We start from the raw sequence: 16,599 nt of genomic DNA on the forward strand, positions 1-16,599 counted from the left end.
ACAGATCACTTGTGCTGCTCAAGTGGTGCTACTACAACAGAATATCTTTACCTCTTCCCGTTATTTTCTCTCTATAGCTCACATGGCTTGCTTAACCACCCAGACAGCATTACATCCCTCTCTCTGCTGGTATTTGTCAAGCCTCCACTCCCACAACATGACAAACAAGCCAGCCATTTCAGTACAAATTCTCTGCGAGGTTACAAGAAGATCAAGACGCACTAAGAGGTTACAGCAACTCTTGCAGAACACTTTTAACTCCATTCTCTATCTATTCTGTTAATAAACCTACTTCCTACAGAATGAACCATGAAGACCCATAAAGAGATTAGGTGCACTTCTTGCCAAAAGGCATAAGTCTGCTGAAATGTAGGACACTGTGTGCATTTAAAATCAGAATCAAACTAAGAATGAATATTTCTTGTCACTCGAGGTAGAAATTAATCCAGTTAATAAGCAGTTTTTATTTATATACAGTATTTCAAGATGGTTACATGGACTTTATACCACCCACCCATGCATTTCCTATTTACAAAGAGCATAAAACATGTGTAATGTCCAAATGAAACTCTATTAGAATGTCAATAGAGCTGACACATTAACTATCTAAAGGTAAAGGAGCATAGCATGACATATATCGGAGCAAAAGTAATTCTTTCAGCTGAAAACTTTATGCCATCTGTTCAATTTGGGGGGCTGTTGCTTGCCCAAGTTACATAAAGAAGACTTTGAGTCATTTTCACTTGCAGTAGGAAGAAAGGAAATGGTGTTTGGAGCTGCCAGGTTACATAAGAGACCGTGCTGCCTTCTGCTGCCAAGAGTGGAGGTTACACGACACTTAGTAATTTAATTTTCTCCCTCTGTCATTCGCTTCTCATTGCTCCCCCAGTATCAGTCAAGCGACTATATACTAGTGTGCTATAGATGAAAAGATAGATAGATAGGTCATCCCCAGCTCTACAAGGGTGAAGAAAGACCAATTAAATAAATACAGTATGCTTCGTTAAGGTGAATTTGCTGCTAGTTTTTCATATAAATGTGACTAGATTCTGTGCATGGAACCCAACTGAATAGGCCTGTAGACCTGCAGAAGAAGAACGTCCATTATTTATGAAGTTCTACTGCACACATCCCAGTTCATTAATTAGGTATTTTAGCTAATTAGATTGCGCTTAAAGCTATGAATAAGAATGTAGAATGCCAGAAAAGTTTAATAAAAAAAAAAAAAAACCAGCAGGGTCATTCTCAAAGTATGGTGAACAAACATGAGCTTGCAGTCATGAAAAAAATAATAATATTCATGATAGACTATGTAAAAGAGATTGTTCTATAATCCAACACAATATTGTCCCCTTCATATGGTACTTATGACATTTATAATAATTTATTTATTCCTCATTTTGTTTTGAGTTAGGCAGCGAAAATAAACAAGATGTATAATAATAATAATAAATACATAAATGCAAAGTAGTGATTTCTTATGTCGTTGCCACTCTTGCTTTTGGCTTGCTCACTTGGGAGGTTGTCTAGCACAGTTTTACTCGTCCTTTTATCTTCTTTTTTTTCTATTTTATATTAATCTGCTTTGGAACAATATGCAAAGTGCTATGTAAATAAATTGAATTAAATATTTACAAAGTAAGAAGAAGCTATTCTTCAGTGTTTGGTGATTTTTCACATCACATTGAAAAAGTTGATTTACCTTAAATACGTCACTCCAATATTTGATGTTACACGACTAAATATAAAAAAAAGGAGTTAAATGGCATAATGTACTTTAATCACTGTAATCAGTGTATGCCAATTGCCAATTAGTATGCCTCATCAATTATATGTTTTGAAATCTACACTACATCATCTTTCATGAAAAATAATTCGATTTTACACTGATTTTACATCCTTTGCTTCATCTTTGAAATAAAAAAAGATTATATCAGAAGTGAAGTTATTCCTTGTGATTAATAATAGTGTCAAGGTATTAATATACATATCATCAGCTTTTATGGGATAATTGAATTCAAAGCTTCAACGTTTTGTAATTCATTTTTTAAGAATGACCCTTCAACAGAATTCGTCTGCGCTTGTCAACAACGCACCATCCTGATTTTTAAATGGATGAAAAATGTCCTCGATAGTAGCAGGATAAGAATTATTACTATGCTGCAGCCGAAAAGGACTTATTGCAAATCAGATGTTACCTAATCAAGGACACCTCCAAATGATATGCCTTGTTAATATAGTGTGTCCGGACAAACTGCTGGCAGAACACATTTCTGATGAGCCACCTCAGAGAACGGCTAATAAATGGCGACTTGGGGAGGACACAGGTAGAGGAGAGGCAGATGGTTTCAGCCCTACTGCAGTGTTATATGATTAACCAGCCCTTTGATCCCATACGTGAGCATACAGCAGCGACGGCAGTCCAACGGGAGGGGGAAAGAAGCTAATCGAGAGAGACAGACTGGTAGGGGGTAACACCCCCACCTCTCGCAAAAAGAAATACAAAACAGAATTATAAAATATGCTGAGGCACAGTGTCACTGGATGGTCGAGTAATTAACACATTGGCTTCTAATTAGAAGCAAAATGAAGCCTGTCATTTTCCATCCTAACTGAGATAGCATGCAACAGTAAACTGTGTTTAATATATGGGAAAAGTGTGATCAATACACTCAACATATAGCAACATATGTTAATCAACGGTTACACCTACAGGCTAATCTGCAGAGATCTCATGTTAGAATAAGCGTATACACAAAAATCGCAATCTTCCCCCGAGTCCACACTTTAACGACATAATGCAGCTTCGACTGTCTGGTAGAATGTAGTCTGATGCGCAGCTTGTGCGCTCAGCACAAGTGTGCTTCGAGGGTGCATATCGGCTGCAAAGGGGGCACTCTAGAGCACCCTTGTGAAACCTAAAATGACAAATGTGACACCCTACGGTCTCCGCAAGTACACATGAAGTGTGCCGATTTGGATAGGGCCAAACACCCCTTTCCCAGCAACACGGTTCTGTTGTGGGTTCCCGGTCTGTGTCCGTTCTTAAACCTTTCCGTACATTTGCAATGCAGAAAAAGGGGTTACGAAAGACCCGTTTTAACTCAGGCCCTAAAAACTTGCTGGTCTCGAACGGAGCCAGGGAGCGGAGAAATGCTAATGCTATCTTGTTGAGAAATCTTATAACATTGCACTATATTGCTCTTTATATATATGGATATATAAAACTATGTGTACAAGAGAGAGACCTAATGTGTGAGAGAGCGATTTAATCAATGGTTTCAGTTTCAATATATCTCTGAAAACAACAGATGAGAGCCGCCAGTTAGCGGGGTATACATCAACCCCATTAGAAGTGCATTCAGTTGCTGCATCCGAATATTAGTAGGCGAAAAACAGTATGGGCCCTATTTTAACAATCTAAGCACATGGTCGGAAGCGCATGGCACAGGTGCACTTAAAAAGCGATCTTTTTATTTGTAATATTTAAAAATGTTTGTGTGCTGCAGCATGTCCCTGTGTGTGTAACTGTACATGCATTGTGAACCCAGCCATAGGCGCATATTACTAACTTGTCCTTTAAATAACACAAAAAATACTGTGCTATTGACTTCAGACCAGGTTTTTGTTGGTCAATGGTACAGTCATTTTCAGTTTCCTCAAAATAGCAACGCGCCAACAATGTGCCTGAACACACAGCATGCCCATGGGCGAACAGATCGGAGCGAGTGCATTTGCTATTTAAACAACGTGGCACTGGACGTGAAAATGATAACTGCGTCGGGCTGAAATGAGCAAAAAACACTTGCGTCGTATTGCGCTGGGTGTATGAATTACTAACGTGCCCTTTAAATAACAAAAATTACTGTGATATTGATTTCAGACCAGGTTTTTGTTGGTCAATGGTACAGTCATTTTCAGTTGCCTCAAAATAGCAATGCGCCAACAATGCGCCTGAACACACCTCGTTTTCAGACCAGCATGCCCATGGGCGAATAGATGGGAGCGAGTGCATTTGCTTTTTAAACAACGTGGCGCTGGACGTGAAAATGATAACTGCGTCGGGCTGAAATTAGCAAAAAACACTTGCGTCGCATTGCGCCGGGTGTATGATAGGGCCCTACAGTAGAACAGTAGGCAAAACGTATTCGAGCATTCACATTCGATTGACACTTTACTGTCCCATGAAGCCACAGGAGAGGTTGCGAAGCACATTTAAAACCAAATGTAGTATTCTATCCACTATATCGTATGCGATTTCGGATGCAGCAAGTATGTTTTTGTTTATTTTTTGCTTTTTTATTCCAGTGGTCTTGGATGTTACACTGACACCTGGTGTGGATGCATTCCATTTGTTTATTAGCTGCTGTATTATATATTAGCTATATATATACAGTGAGGAAAATAAGTATTTGAACACCCTGCTATTTTGCAAGTTCTCCCACTTAGAAATCATGGAGGGGTCTGAAATTGTCATCGTAGGTGCATGTCCACTGTGAGAGACATAATCTAAAAAAGAAAATCCAGAAATCACAATGTATGATTTTTTAATTATTTATTTGTATGATACAGCTGCAAATAAGTATTTGAACAGCTGTCTATCATCTAGAATTCTGACCCTAAAAGACCTGTTAGTCTGCCTTTAAAATGTCCACCTCCACTCCATTTATTATCCTAAATTAGAGCACCTGTTTGAGGTCGTTAGCTGCATAAAGACACCTGTCCACCCCATACAATCAGTAAGAATCCAACTACTAATATGGCCAAGACCAAAGAGCTGTCCAAAGACACTAGAAAATTGTACACCTCCACAAGGCTGGAAAGGGCTACGGGGAAATTGCCAAGCAGCTTGGTGAAAAAAGGTCCACTGTTGGAGCAATCATTAGAAAATGGAAGAAGCTAAACATGACTGTCAATCTCCCTCGGACTGGGGCTCCATGCAAGATCTCACCTCGTGGGGTCTCAATGATCCTAAGAAAGGTGAGAAATCAGCCCAGAACTACACGGGAGGAGCTGGTCAATGACCTGAAAAGAGCTGGGACCACCGTTTCCAAGGTTACTGTTGGTAATACACTAAGACGTCATGGTTTGAAATCATGCATGGCACTGAAGGTTCCCTGCTTAAACCAGCACATGTCCAGGCCCATCTTAAGTTTGCCAATGACCATTTGGATGATCCAGAGGAGTCATGGGAGAAAGACATGTGGTCAGATTAGACCAAAATAGAACTTTTTGGTCATAATTCCACTAAACGTGTTTGGAGGAAGAAGAATGATGAGTACCATCCCAAGAACACCATCCCTACTGTGAAGCATGGGGGTGGTAGCATAATGCTTTGGGGGTGTTTTTCTGCACATGGGACAGGGCGACTGCACTGTATTAAGGAGAGGATGACGGGGCCATGTATTGCGAGATTTTGGGGAACAACCTCCTTCCCTCAGTTAAAGCATTGAAGATGCTTGGTGGAGAAGAAAAGAAAAAGGGGTTCTTGTGGGCGCTCTTGTTCACCGAGGCAGAACACAGATAGAACGGGGGAGATAAGAGTCTCTCAGCTAAACTGAGAACAACACGAGTAAACATGTTCCATGCACAAAAATATTCCGCTTTTTGTGTTGCATAACTGCCATATATATATTATAGATTTGAAAACTGTCATAGACATTTGTTTCTGCACAACAGATCAATGGATCCCAAAAATAAAATGTCATCTCGGTCAGGTTTACTTCATTTTCAGTTAAATTGGGCTAATACTAGGGCTGTAACAACTAACTGATAATAACTAAAATGGAAATAATCGATAATGAATTGTATTATTAGTAGGCGAGTGTGTAAATGTCGCTATTACAGTTACATTTTCAAAATTAGGTTTAAATGGGGAGTAATGAAAACATGAAATGCTACAACAGCAATGTTTTTAAATATAACTTTTTTTTTACTTTTAATGTAAAAAGTTACATTATACAGCCTTTAATCTGCACATTGTCTGAACAGTTCATCTGCACATTATTCATATAAATAATCAAGATGAATCGATAAATCAAAATAGTTGTCAGAAGCAGCCCTAGCTTATACATACTTGAGAAGTACAGGGAACAAATATTGTATTGTATCCTCTTATATACAAACAACTCAGCTGTACTGAAGTTACTGTATCAGTTCAAATCATGTGGAGAAGCCCAGTACAGCAACATTTTCTTAAGTCAAAGTGGAACAAGTGTGCCATACAAACATTTCACTCACGTAAGTCACAAATGAGTTTCAACACGTCATGCAGCCTCTGAACAACAGCAAGGTGTGGTGTTGTGTTTAGCAAGTCAGTAACGTTTGAAAACAGCGTTATGGGGTAACATCACAAAACGAAGTGAATCACTATGCCACAACATCAAACCGATGAGAGAACTTTAAAGCAGACAGATCAATAAAAGCTAAAAGACATTAACAGTGAAACTCTTCCCTTCGAACAGTCAGCCACAGTTCGTCACATTGGGGGCAACATCGAGAGATTGGACCTATAATACCACCAAAGCACTTACTGCAGGCTGAGGTGATTCATCAAGAACTATAACCATATTTATAAAAAATAAAACAATAAAAAATATCCCTTTCTCTCTCTATCCATCCCCTGTGTGAGCTTGAGGCTGGGCTGGCTGGACCTGGTGATGAGGTGTGGAAACCGGACATACACACTTCCACAAACAATTCTTGTGTGGCCAGATCAGATCTGATGAGGTGAAAACATGGGCGCTGATGGTGCCCTCCCTCCCTCCCTCATCCCAAACCACCACCACGGTGAACACATAGACATGCCATATACAATCTGTACCTTTTGTATGATCAGCACTGGACCAACTGACACCGGTCAGCATTACATCTAGAAGAACGAAACCATGTTAATCAGGTAGGGCAAGCAAGGAAACCATCAAAGGAGCTGAATAGGATGGTTTTTCTGAGAGAATATGCTGGTGGGCGTTCCAATTATTCTGAGTCCAAAATAACCCTTTTGTTGTGTGTTAACTCTAATACTAAATCTATTTATCCCGGCTGTTTATGATCTAGAGTATTAGTCCTAGATAGTTGTGGACTTTGTGGATGGAAATATCTGATAAGTAAACTTTTTCAGTTTATGATAACAGTCATACCAACAAGTTCACCTGGAAGGAACCACAACTTTTCTGCTCAACTTTTTATAGCAAAAGTCCACAAAGTTACCTCAGGATATTTAGACATTACATTCAAAAAGAAGTTTCAAAATATTAATCGAGCCAGGCAAAGCTGACACGCGGTTTAATCCCATTTCCACCCTAGAAACCTGACACATCCAGTCAGACATTCACACCTACGGAAAATTAGATTTGTGGCAAAAAGAAAAGATGAAGAACTGAGGGTAAAATGAAGCACTTTACCTCTCCAACTAAAAATGATGGCATGATAGTGCTATAAAACAAAAGGACACACTAATCAGCTAATGCGCAAATCAAATATAGATCTTAATGAGAAAGTATGGTGTGATAGGACATTTAGAGAGGAATAAATTTGACCTTTGAACTGAGATTAAGTGATAAAAGTTGGTGTGCGCCAATGAGAATAGCTTTGTTTTTTCCTTGCATGAGTTTTAGTGTCCGACTCAAATGTTATAGTTTATAGATCACCTATTTACATCTGTATTTCTCAAGGGCTCAAAAAAAGAAATTCCCATTTTTAACTGTTTCTTAAAGATCAAACATGCTGGACCAATATCCAAGCCAATGTCAAAACAAGAGCTAGCATCCACACAGAGATCCTCAATGAAGTCGTTTTAATGATAACGCCTTGTGCTGAGAATAGCAGGAAGTGGAACCGAAAGAGAAGGTCATCAATACCACGCCTTGCATCCTGGGGAGGAGCATTGGAGCAGGCAGCTGATGGATGTAACCAATTTGAGTGTGACAAGACTGGGTTTTTATTTACTTCTCAGACTGCACTGCCCTACATGCATGAGATGAGGAGGGTGGGCAGACCCCTGTGGCAGGGGTCCACCACACACCCTGCTCTCTCAGTAAGCAGATCACCATGCAAGCCATGGGACATGCTCTAGAGACGTTCCCAGGCAAAAGGGGGGCAAGCCGGGGAGTGGATTCCTAGCTTATTACGGGCCCGAGCATCTCATTCCTCATACGACGGTCACGCTAATTAGCATTAGCATCTAATTTAGCACGCGGTCAAATCAAAATGATCAAGCAGGACTCAGAAAGGTGTGGAAAGGCTACCGACCAGCTAGCTCCTTCTCCTTACTCCTTCTTTTTTTCTCCATGCGTTTAAGACGCTTCTCCTCGCGCCGTTTGGCTTCTTCGGCCTCCTGGTGCCGCCGGCACTTGTGAAAGTTCTCGACCACCACACCGACAAACATGTTGAGCACGAAGAAAGCCACAATCAGCAAGAAGGAGATGAAATAGAGCAGCATCCATGGGTTGTAATTCATGACGGGCTACAACACATATAAACACAACACGGGTTAATGTACAGATTGGTGGTTAAGCTCGTTAGGAAGTCTACTCAAGGCTCAACAGTAAAACACACACACACACACACACACACACACACTCTGTGTTCCAAATTATTATACAAGTGACATATCAGTAGTATTTCAGTACAACAAACATTCAGTTTTTCAAATAAACTGTTTGTTTGTTTGTTTTATTTCTCCACATCTTTTTTTAGATAACTGGTATTCATTTTTCAAACAGGTTTGTTAAATAGTTTGCCAGTTCTACTTAGGTAAATGGAAACCCTACTTAAAGAGGTCATTCCATATTATTAAGCAATTCACAGTTCTAATGCAATATGGAACTATCAATATGATTATCGTTCAGAAGTTTGGGGTCAGTAAGAATTTGTCTTACTGTTTTCAACATTGCAAATAAGAATACATGTTTCTTGAGCAGCAAATCAGCTTATTAGAATGATTTCTGAAGGATCATGTGACACTGAAATGCTGAAAATTCCGCTTTGATCACAAGGAAAAATAACATTTCAAAAGATATTCAAATAGAAAATAGTTATTTTAAATTGTAATACTATTTCATAATATTACAGTTTTTACTGTATTTTGGATCAAATAAATGAATGTTGGTGAGCAGAAGAGACTTATACATAGTAGAAAAGAAAAGTTTAACTACCTTGAGAAAATAAGGCAACCTATCACACTCAACTTATTAAGTTAAATCAATTAATTTGCTCCAGTTATTCAACGTAAAAACTTTTATTCATCTAACAAGTAATTCGTTTTGGGTTTTTTTATGTACAAATTCTTGTCATGGCAACTATAGAATGTTTAGCATTTAACAATGGAAACATTATTATTTGTTAGCATTAGGTAATGCACTGCGAAGTAACATGAACAAACAATAAACAGCTGTATTTTTATTAACGTTAACAGAGATGAACAAATACAGTAACAAATGTATTGCTCATGGTTAGTTAATGTTAGTCAATACATTAATGAATGTTAACAAATGAAACCGGTAACACTTTACAATAAAGTTGTATTAGTTAACATTAGTTAATGCATTAGTTAACATGAACTAACCATGAACAACACCCTCTGTTCAGCATTAGTTCATCTTCGTTAATGTTAGTTAATAAAAATACAGCTGTTCATGGTTTGTTCATGTTAGTTCACAGTGCATTAACTAATGTTAACAAGATTTTAATAATGCATTAGTAAATGTTGAAATTAACATTAACAATGATAAATAATTGCTTTAAAAGTGCAGTTCATTATTAGTTCATGTTAACTAATGTAGATAACTAATGTTAACTAATGAACCTTATTGTAAAGTGTGACCATGATATCAATAACAGTTCAGTTCAAAGGTTTGTCCTGCTGGAGACTCAAAAAATGCCTGCCTCTAGCAAGACTAAGCATTCTGAATGCAATAGTGAAGCACAGGCCACATGGCATGCACTAAGGAAGAGATATCTGTTCCAATTTAAACACATGAATGCCTTGGCTAGGACAGGGGGCTGGGCTCTTTTCAATTAGAGCAGAACATTTTCAGGAGCCCACATCCACACACGAAGCATGGAGACTTCCTTTTCACGAAAAAAAAAAAAAAACTTTTTTATTATTCAGAAATTAAAAATGTTAAAAAATAAGGCCCTTTGAAGAGATCTGATGAATGGACAGTAAGGAGCTTACAGAAGAACTGATGAATGGGAAAGCAGTTCTTTGAAACTATAGGACAGAAATGCTGATCAATGATTTTTAAGCTCTGATTCAGTTCATGGAGTTTGTCCAATCAGACTTTGTGGTTATTAGAGAATGCGAATGACTGGGATATATTCTGGCCTGCAATTTGTTTGTACTCTAGAAACTGTGACCCAATTAAATGAATAAGGTTGGCGCCCTGTCCACAGATCAAATGTATCACAAGGTGAATCTACACGCATTAAAATCACAACACACAACACAATTTTATGCAGGTAAAAGGAGCTTCTGATACGTTCAATACCTGCTGATCGACACCGACAGCATCCAGTCCATCGTACATTATGTCCACCCAACCGTCTTTGGAAGCCAGAACAAAAAGGGACATGAGGGCCTGAGGGAGGTGAAAGATGATAAAAAAGGTTAAAAGAAATCTTTGACTTCAATGGCTCCAATTTACTTTGTTGAAAATGGGACAAGACCACAACGGATTATTTTCGAATTGGAAATGACATTACTAGTCGCTTCTAGGTACATCAAAAAAAGCATCTTGAGACAGAGCAAATGTTTGTACAACCATTGCCAAGTTAAGTGCTCACCTGCCCAAGGTTATCAAAGTTGTACTTGTGTCTGACCCATTTGTAGTTAGCCAAAAAGCAATCTGATTTGTTGGTGATGTTCCTTGTATCCTCCCCCTGACACACAAAGAACTTTCCTTTGAAAAGCTGTGGGGGGAAAAAAAAAAGCTATTTTTTCAGCACACAAACAACCTTCCTTTTCTCTGCGAAACATTTTTTGGAATAACATACACATCTCCGTGACAACCCTATAGGCTCTTTAAAGCAAATAACTAAATTATTTCATTAAATATTTTTTAACATAGAATAAAAGAGAACATATATTACAATAACAGTTTTTTTTTTAAAAATGTACTGACATTAGAATATGCCAATGTTGTCATCACTTTATGCACTGTTAAATACGGTAGTACTTTTTTGACTGAAATTACATGTTTACCCAAAATTGCTAGGCTTTCTGAAGAGTAATTTCAAGATACTGTTACAACCATACAAGGACAAAATCAATGTTACACATGACACATTGTACAGGCACAAAGAGCACAGGCATCTTTTCCTGGAAGAATGGAAGATAAATTGCATTGGCGTTCCCCTACGGACTTATGTAAATTGTGGAAGTATGGAAAACAGAACATTTTAATCATAGTCAAATTATTCAGCTGTGGGCAGGAAGAGTATGTTTCAAATTTACAGAAATGACAGAAAATCATGTATTTGTTCTATGCACCACCTCTTTCACTCTCACTAAGAGTCTTAAATGCAATCTTGTGGATTAAACACACAGAGCTGTCATATGTTATGTGTTACTTTATACAGTATATGTTTTTTTTATTTTTTTAAAGGAATTACTCCAATTGATCCCTAAAGTTAAGACTGGCTTGTACTTTAATAGTCTGATCCAAGCACAACATATTATATCCACTATATAACTGTGAGTTGGCATTTCAAACAACCCTATTGAAAAATACAGCAAAAACTGGCCTAAGTTGGTATAAGTTGGCCTGCCAGCCTGTCCAAGTGCTCAAAATCTCTCTAAAACTACCAGAAAACCATTTAAAACTTTTTAAACTATGCTGGTTATTTCTGAAGGATTATGTTTTATTACTCACCTGAACTCCCAAGATGCCAAAAATAATGAAGAAGGCACAGCAGATGACCACAATATTCCCGATAGGCTTGAGTGATGACATCAGTGTCTCAACGACCAACTTCAGTCCTGGAGCTCTGCTGATCACTCTGAAAATCAAACAGGACAACAGATGTTTAAGCAACAACAACAACATTTATTTATAAAGCACATTTAAACACAATATGAATTGATCGAGTGCTGTAGAGTATGCAAAAGCAAATCTACACTGTAAAAGCAACAATTACACATTTCCAAAGGCTTAAGAATAAAAATATTATTTAAGAGTAGACTTAAAAATGCCCCAATGAAGGAACAGACCTTGCATGATAAGGGACACTATTCTAAAGTTTGGGCCTAGCCACAGAAAAGGCCAGATCACCTTTTGATTTATAGCAACACTGTGGCAGAGATTTAAAAGTAAAGGATTAGAAGATCTGGGTGCTCTAGCGGGACAGTATAGCTGAAGAAGTTCCCTATCCCTAATATATTTTGGGGCACGGCCAGACAACGGCGAGTATACAAATATGACAATTTAAAAATCAATTCTGAATATAACGGGAAGCTAGTGGAGGAATGCTAGAATAGGGGAAATAGACCCAGGGACCTTTTTTAGACCCAGTCAAAAGTTCTGCGGCTGCATTTTGTACAACTTGCAAGCAAGATAATCCAAAAATCTTTTTGTTATCCAATATAATTATACATTTCTATACAACATCGAAAGAAACAATGTTGTCAAGCCTTACTGGAAGGTAAAACTTAGAATCGTCAGCATAGCAAAACAATCTGAAAAATGCAGGCCTAAGGAAGTATATAAAAGGAAATAAATAAAGGTCCCAAAATAGATCCCTGGGGCACGCCACATGAAAAAAGGAGCAGATGATGACGAACAATTTCCCACATTTACAGAAAAAGTCCTATTCTCAAAATAAGAAGCAAACCACTGTAGTGCAGCGCCCTGGATTCAAGACGCTCAAGAAGAATGCAATCAGTGTTGAGAAGGTTATTTTTTGAAATGTAATAGGTTACCCTATTTAAAATGTAATAATTAACTATGTAACTATTTCAATTACTTTACAGTTAAAGTACTGATAACTTTTTGATAACTTTTCTAAATTTCCAGCACTGGAACGCATTTTTATCACGCCATGGTGGCAACTCTCAGACAGGTTGTAGCCTAAAGCTTTCAGCGGCGATATGGATTGATGTAATTGGCAAATGTGGTGCACTGCAAATTCAAACAACAAAGCCAATCAAATGCGTCAGAATAGCATTGCTTTACTAAACATCATTTAAATGGCAGTATGCATCGTGCAAATCAAAACCAGGCAAAGTAACAAATTAATATTATTCAACATATCCTAGTTTTTTACAGAAAATATTCAGATGCAACCCCCTTTGTAATCGTAAACATTTTCATAAGTAACTAAGTTAATTACATATATATTATCATTGCTGCAATCACTACCTCCTCTACGAGTGAGTGTGTGTCTGACAATTACCAGCAAACATTTCATGCCCTAGCCATTATGCTAAGCAGCCACAATGCAATACAGCAGGGAAACTTTCTGTGCTACAAAGAAAAGAGACAGTTTTAATTAAACTGCCGGAATAAAGCTAAAGCCTAATTATTAATGGCACGATATCCGGCACACAACTGCACCTGTCAACCTCTGCGGAGGGTGGCATCCACAGTGACACAAAGACACCTGCTCACAAAGGCACACACTATAACATATGTAATACAAGTAGTAACAGGAATTCAGCAGCTTTAGAGCCCGTTCACACAGGGCTTGTTCTTGTGTGGGGGGTGAATAAAGTGTGAATTTTACATGTCGTCTTAACATTTTTGCACAATGCAATAAACAGTCAAACATGTCCCTCTGATGCATGTTTACATAGACCAACAATTAAAAAGTAGTGCAGACAAATTCAAGAGCAACCGTGAACAGCCCATTACATGTACAACTATACTCTAACAAAGCTGTAAAAGGCAACCGGTTTTAATCTATGGCCTTGTTTGTGTTGAACAGATGTTAATGGGACACAATGAGGACCTAAAGCAGTAGCAGGAGATTCTGATGCATTATGGTACTACAGAAACACGGACTTCACACAAATTTCTCCCTTTAGACTGACGAATAAAAGGCACATTAGTCCTCATCTGGTGACAGTGATTTCGGTCTCCTCACCACAGTACTGAGCTAATGCAGCAAAAACCTGATTTGATCCTCAGCTTTGATCTTCTTAAGAAGCGCGCTGTGATTGTATCAGTGTCTGAGGATGAAGAAAAGGCCATGTTTAAAGAGACCAATCAGGTTTAGTCAAAGTAACTGGTTGAGAGAGAAAGTAGTCTGCCAAAGGGAGTGCAGATAACAGGCTGATCTGTCTTTTGTTTGTCTGAATATCTGTGTGCATCTCTCACAAGCTCAAGCGTGTTTATCAAAGCTCACTTCGGGGGATTTCAGGTAATACCGTAAAATCAATTATGGAAATGTCAAACGATGAGAAGGATCAATATGTCTAGACCCACGCTCATCTCTGACTGAAGTTGAGAGAGACAATCCAGTGAAATGATACGCCTTGTACACAGTGTGCTCACCAGTGTTGCTATTGTTAACTAAAACTGGTGCGTGAACTGAAGCCTGAAATGATATAAAACAAAATATGAATACTAGAAGAAAAACAAAAAAACAAACTTAACTGAGAATTAGAAGTTTTACCTTTGCAACTAATTAAATAATTTGAAAAATTAAAAAAAGTAAAGCTAAAAAGAAACAATAAAAATACGAAAGCACATTACAACTCAAATTTAAACTACAATAAAATAGAAAACGGGAAAAATAAAAGCTAATTGAAAATGTTAATTAATAACTAATATATAAGAGCATATAATAAATAACAAAACTGGTGCTCACACAATGATATTTCAACCCCTCATCAATAGAGGGCGCTAGTGCATGAGGTGTTGTGCAAGTAAAATTTTTTTTTTTTTAATAGTTATGTGCTTATACATTTTTTCATGAAAATGTGTAAATAGGCTATGTGATGTATATACAGTATTACAGTAAGAGCAAAATACATACATGTTTGTAAAGTGGGTGGTAAAGCATGCTACTTTCATATACACCATGATACTGCATGATTACCATAGTATGATAATCATATGTGACCCTGGACCACAAAACCAGTTATAAGGGTCAATTGAGATTTATATATCATGATATATTTATGAATAAATAAGCTTCCCATTGATGTATGGTTTGTTATGATAGGACAATATTTGGCTGAGATACAACTATTTGAAAACCATTTACAAAATATCTTCATGGAACACGATCTTTACTTAATATCCTAATGATTTTTGGCATAAAAGAAAAATTGATAATTTTGACCCATAGCCTACAATGTATTGTTGGCTATTGCCACAAATCTGGAATTTTTCATATGCATAGCTCCAATCCGGTCTTTTTGTTCTGAAAGGTTTTGATAGAGAAATAAATAAATAAATAAATTAGGAAGGGAACAATAAGTATAGCACTGAAGGAGCTTCTTATTCCCAGAACACAGAGACACATTTTCATCCTGGCTGTAATTAAAGGATGCTGTAGTTGGGCTGGGAACTGTCAGTTTGGGAGATTCAAGCTGTGTGTCCCTGATACACACACCCACACACAGCAAGCACACAATCTGAGGACACCCGTCAAAGGACAAAAAATAATATTAAAAAATCTCAACTACGAATCAAAGCAGGGGGTAAAAACAGCAGCATAAAACAGAATGTAACAACATTCTTTTCTCATTATTTACTCACTCTCTTGTCTTTACAAACTTGGACTACTGCAGAGGACAAATGAAGATATTAAAGGGATAGTTCGCCCAATTATTCAGTCATTATTTATTTGCCTCGGTGTTGTTCTAATGCACCAGGGTGAGAAATTAATGACTGAATCTCTTCCCTAGTCCACACACATAATCCAGTAAAATTATGACTTCACAATTACACAAGCTATTATCTAAAAACAATACGACATAAAGGACATCTGCAGCGATGATAGTCAAATGAAATTAATCAGCTTCCAGATGAAACCCGAAAGAGCCAATCTGTCCTTATCGTCTTTTTGTGCAATTCTTCGTCCTTGTAATTACAGCAAATAGACAATGCAGAAAAACTAACTTGTTTCTAGTCAAGCATGGTTAGATTAGCTTAACAAATGCCTTAGAGTGGACAGGCACTGTGAAAGAAGCTGGACTGTAATTAGCTTGAGAATTAATGAGCAGCACAAACAATAATAAAGCGGTAGATTATGTCGGGTCATTTGCATTCGAAGAGGTCAAGCAGGAGCTTCTAGGAGACTGAACAGAGTGATATCAGTAGATAGATGCTGGCGTCAGGTGTTTAAGGGAGGGTCTATTCCTCTGGGGCTCATACAGACAGTGGAGGATGGATGGCTTTTTTATGCACTTTTGAGATTCATTTAGATCCGCAAGGGTGATGTGCAGTGCAACATACAGTGGAGAGGTTTAACCTGGGGGTCAAAGAGTTGATGAATTTACAGAGTGTGCACATCCCCCCTTAACACCACACATAAATCATTCTGTCAAAAGATTAAAACACACACGTCTCTGTATCAATGCCATTAATACTTGATACGGAGAACATGGACATTAACATACAAAATGTCCACATGAATAATTGGGCACATCAT

The 16,599-nt window shown here is 37.8% G+C and overlaps 1 protein-coding gene across 1 annotated transcript in view; it reads right to left on the minus strand.

Moving 5' to 3' along the window:
- cacna1g (calcium channel, voltage-dependent, T type, alpha 1G subunit) overlaps positions 1 to 16,599 on the minus strand; it is a 283,552-nt gene that overhangs the window by 41,109 nt on the left and 225,844 nt on the right. Inside the window, exons 23-27 of the mRNA XM_079846045.1 lie at positions 11,874 to 12,000; positions 10,786 to 10,911; positions 10,491 to 10,580; positions 8,272 to 8,464; positions 6,824 to 6,871 (exon numbers count right to left, since the gene is read on the minus strand). Of these exons, the coding sequence (XP_079702171.1) occupies positions 6,824 to 6,871; positions 8,272 to 8,464; positions 10,491 to 10,580; positions 10,786 to 10,911; positions 11,874 to 12,000 (584 nt within the window). The remainder of the gene's footprint in view (positions 1 to 6,823; positions 6,872 to 8,271; positions 8,465 to 10,490; positions 10,581 to 10,785; positions 10,912 to 11,873; positions 12,001 to 16,599) is intronic.

This window comes from Gobio gobio, assembly GCF_949357685.1.
Source record: "Gobio gobio genome assembly, chromosome: 20".
NCBI lineage: Eukaryota > Metazoa > Chordata > Actinopteri > Cypriniformes > Gobionidae > Gobio > Gobio gobio.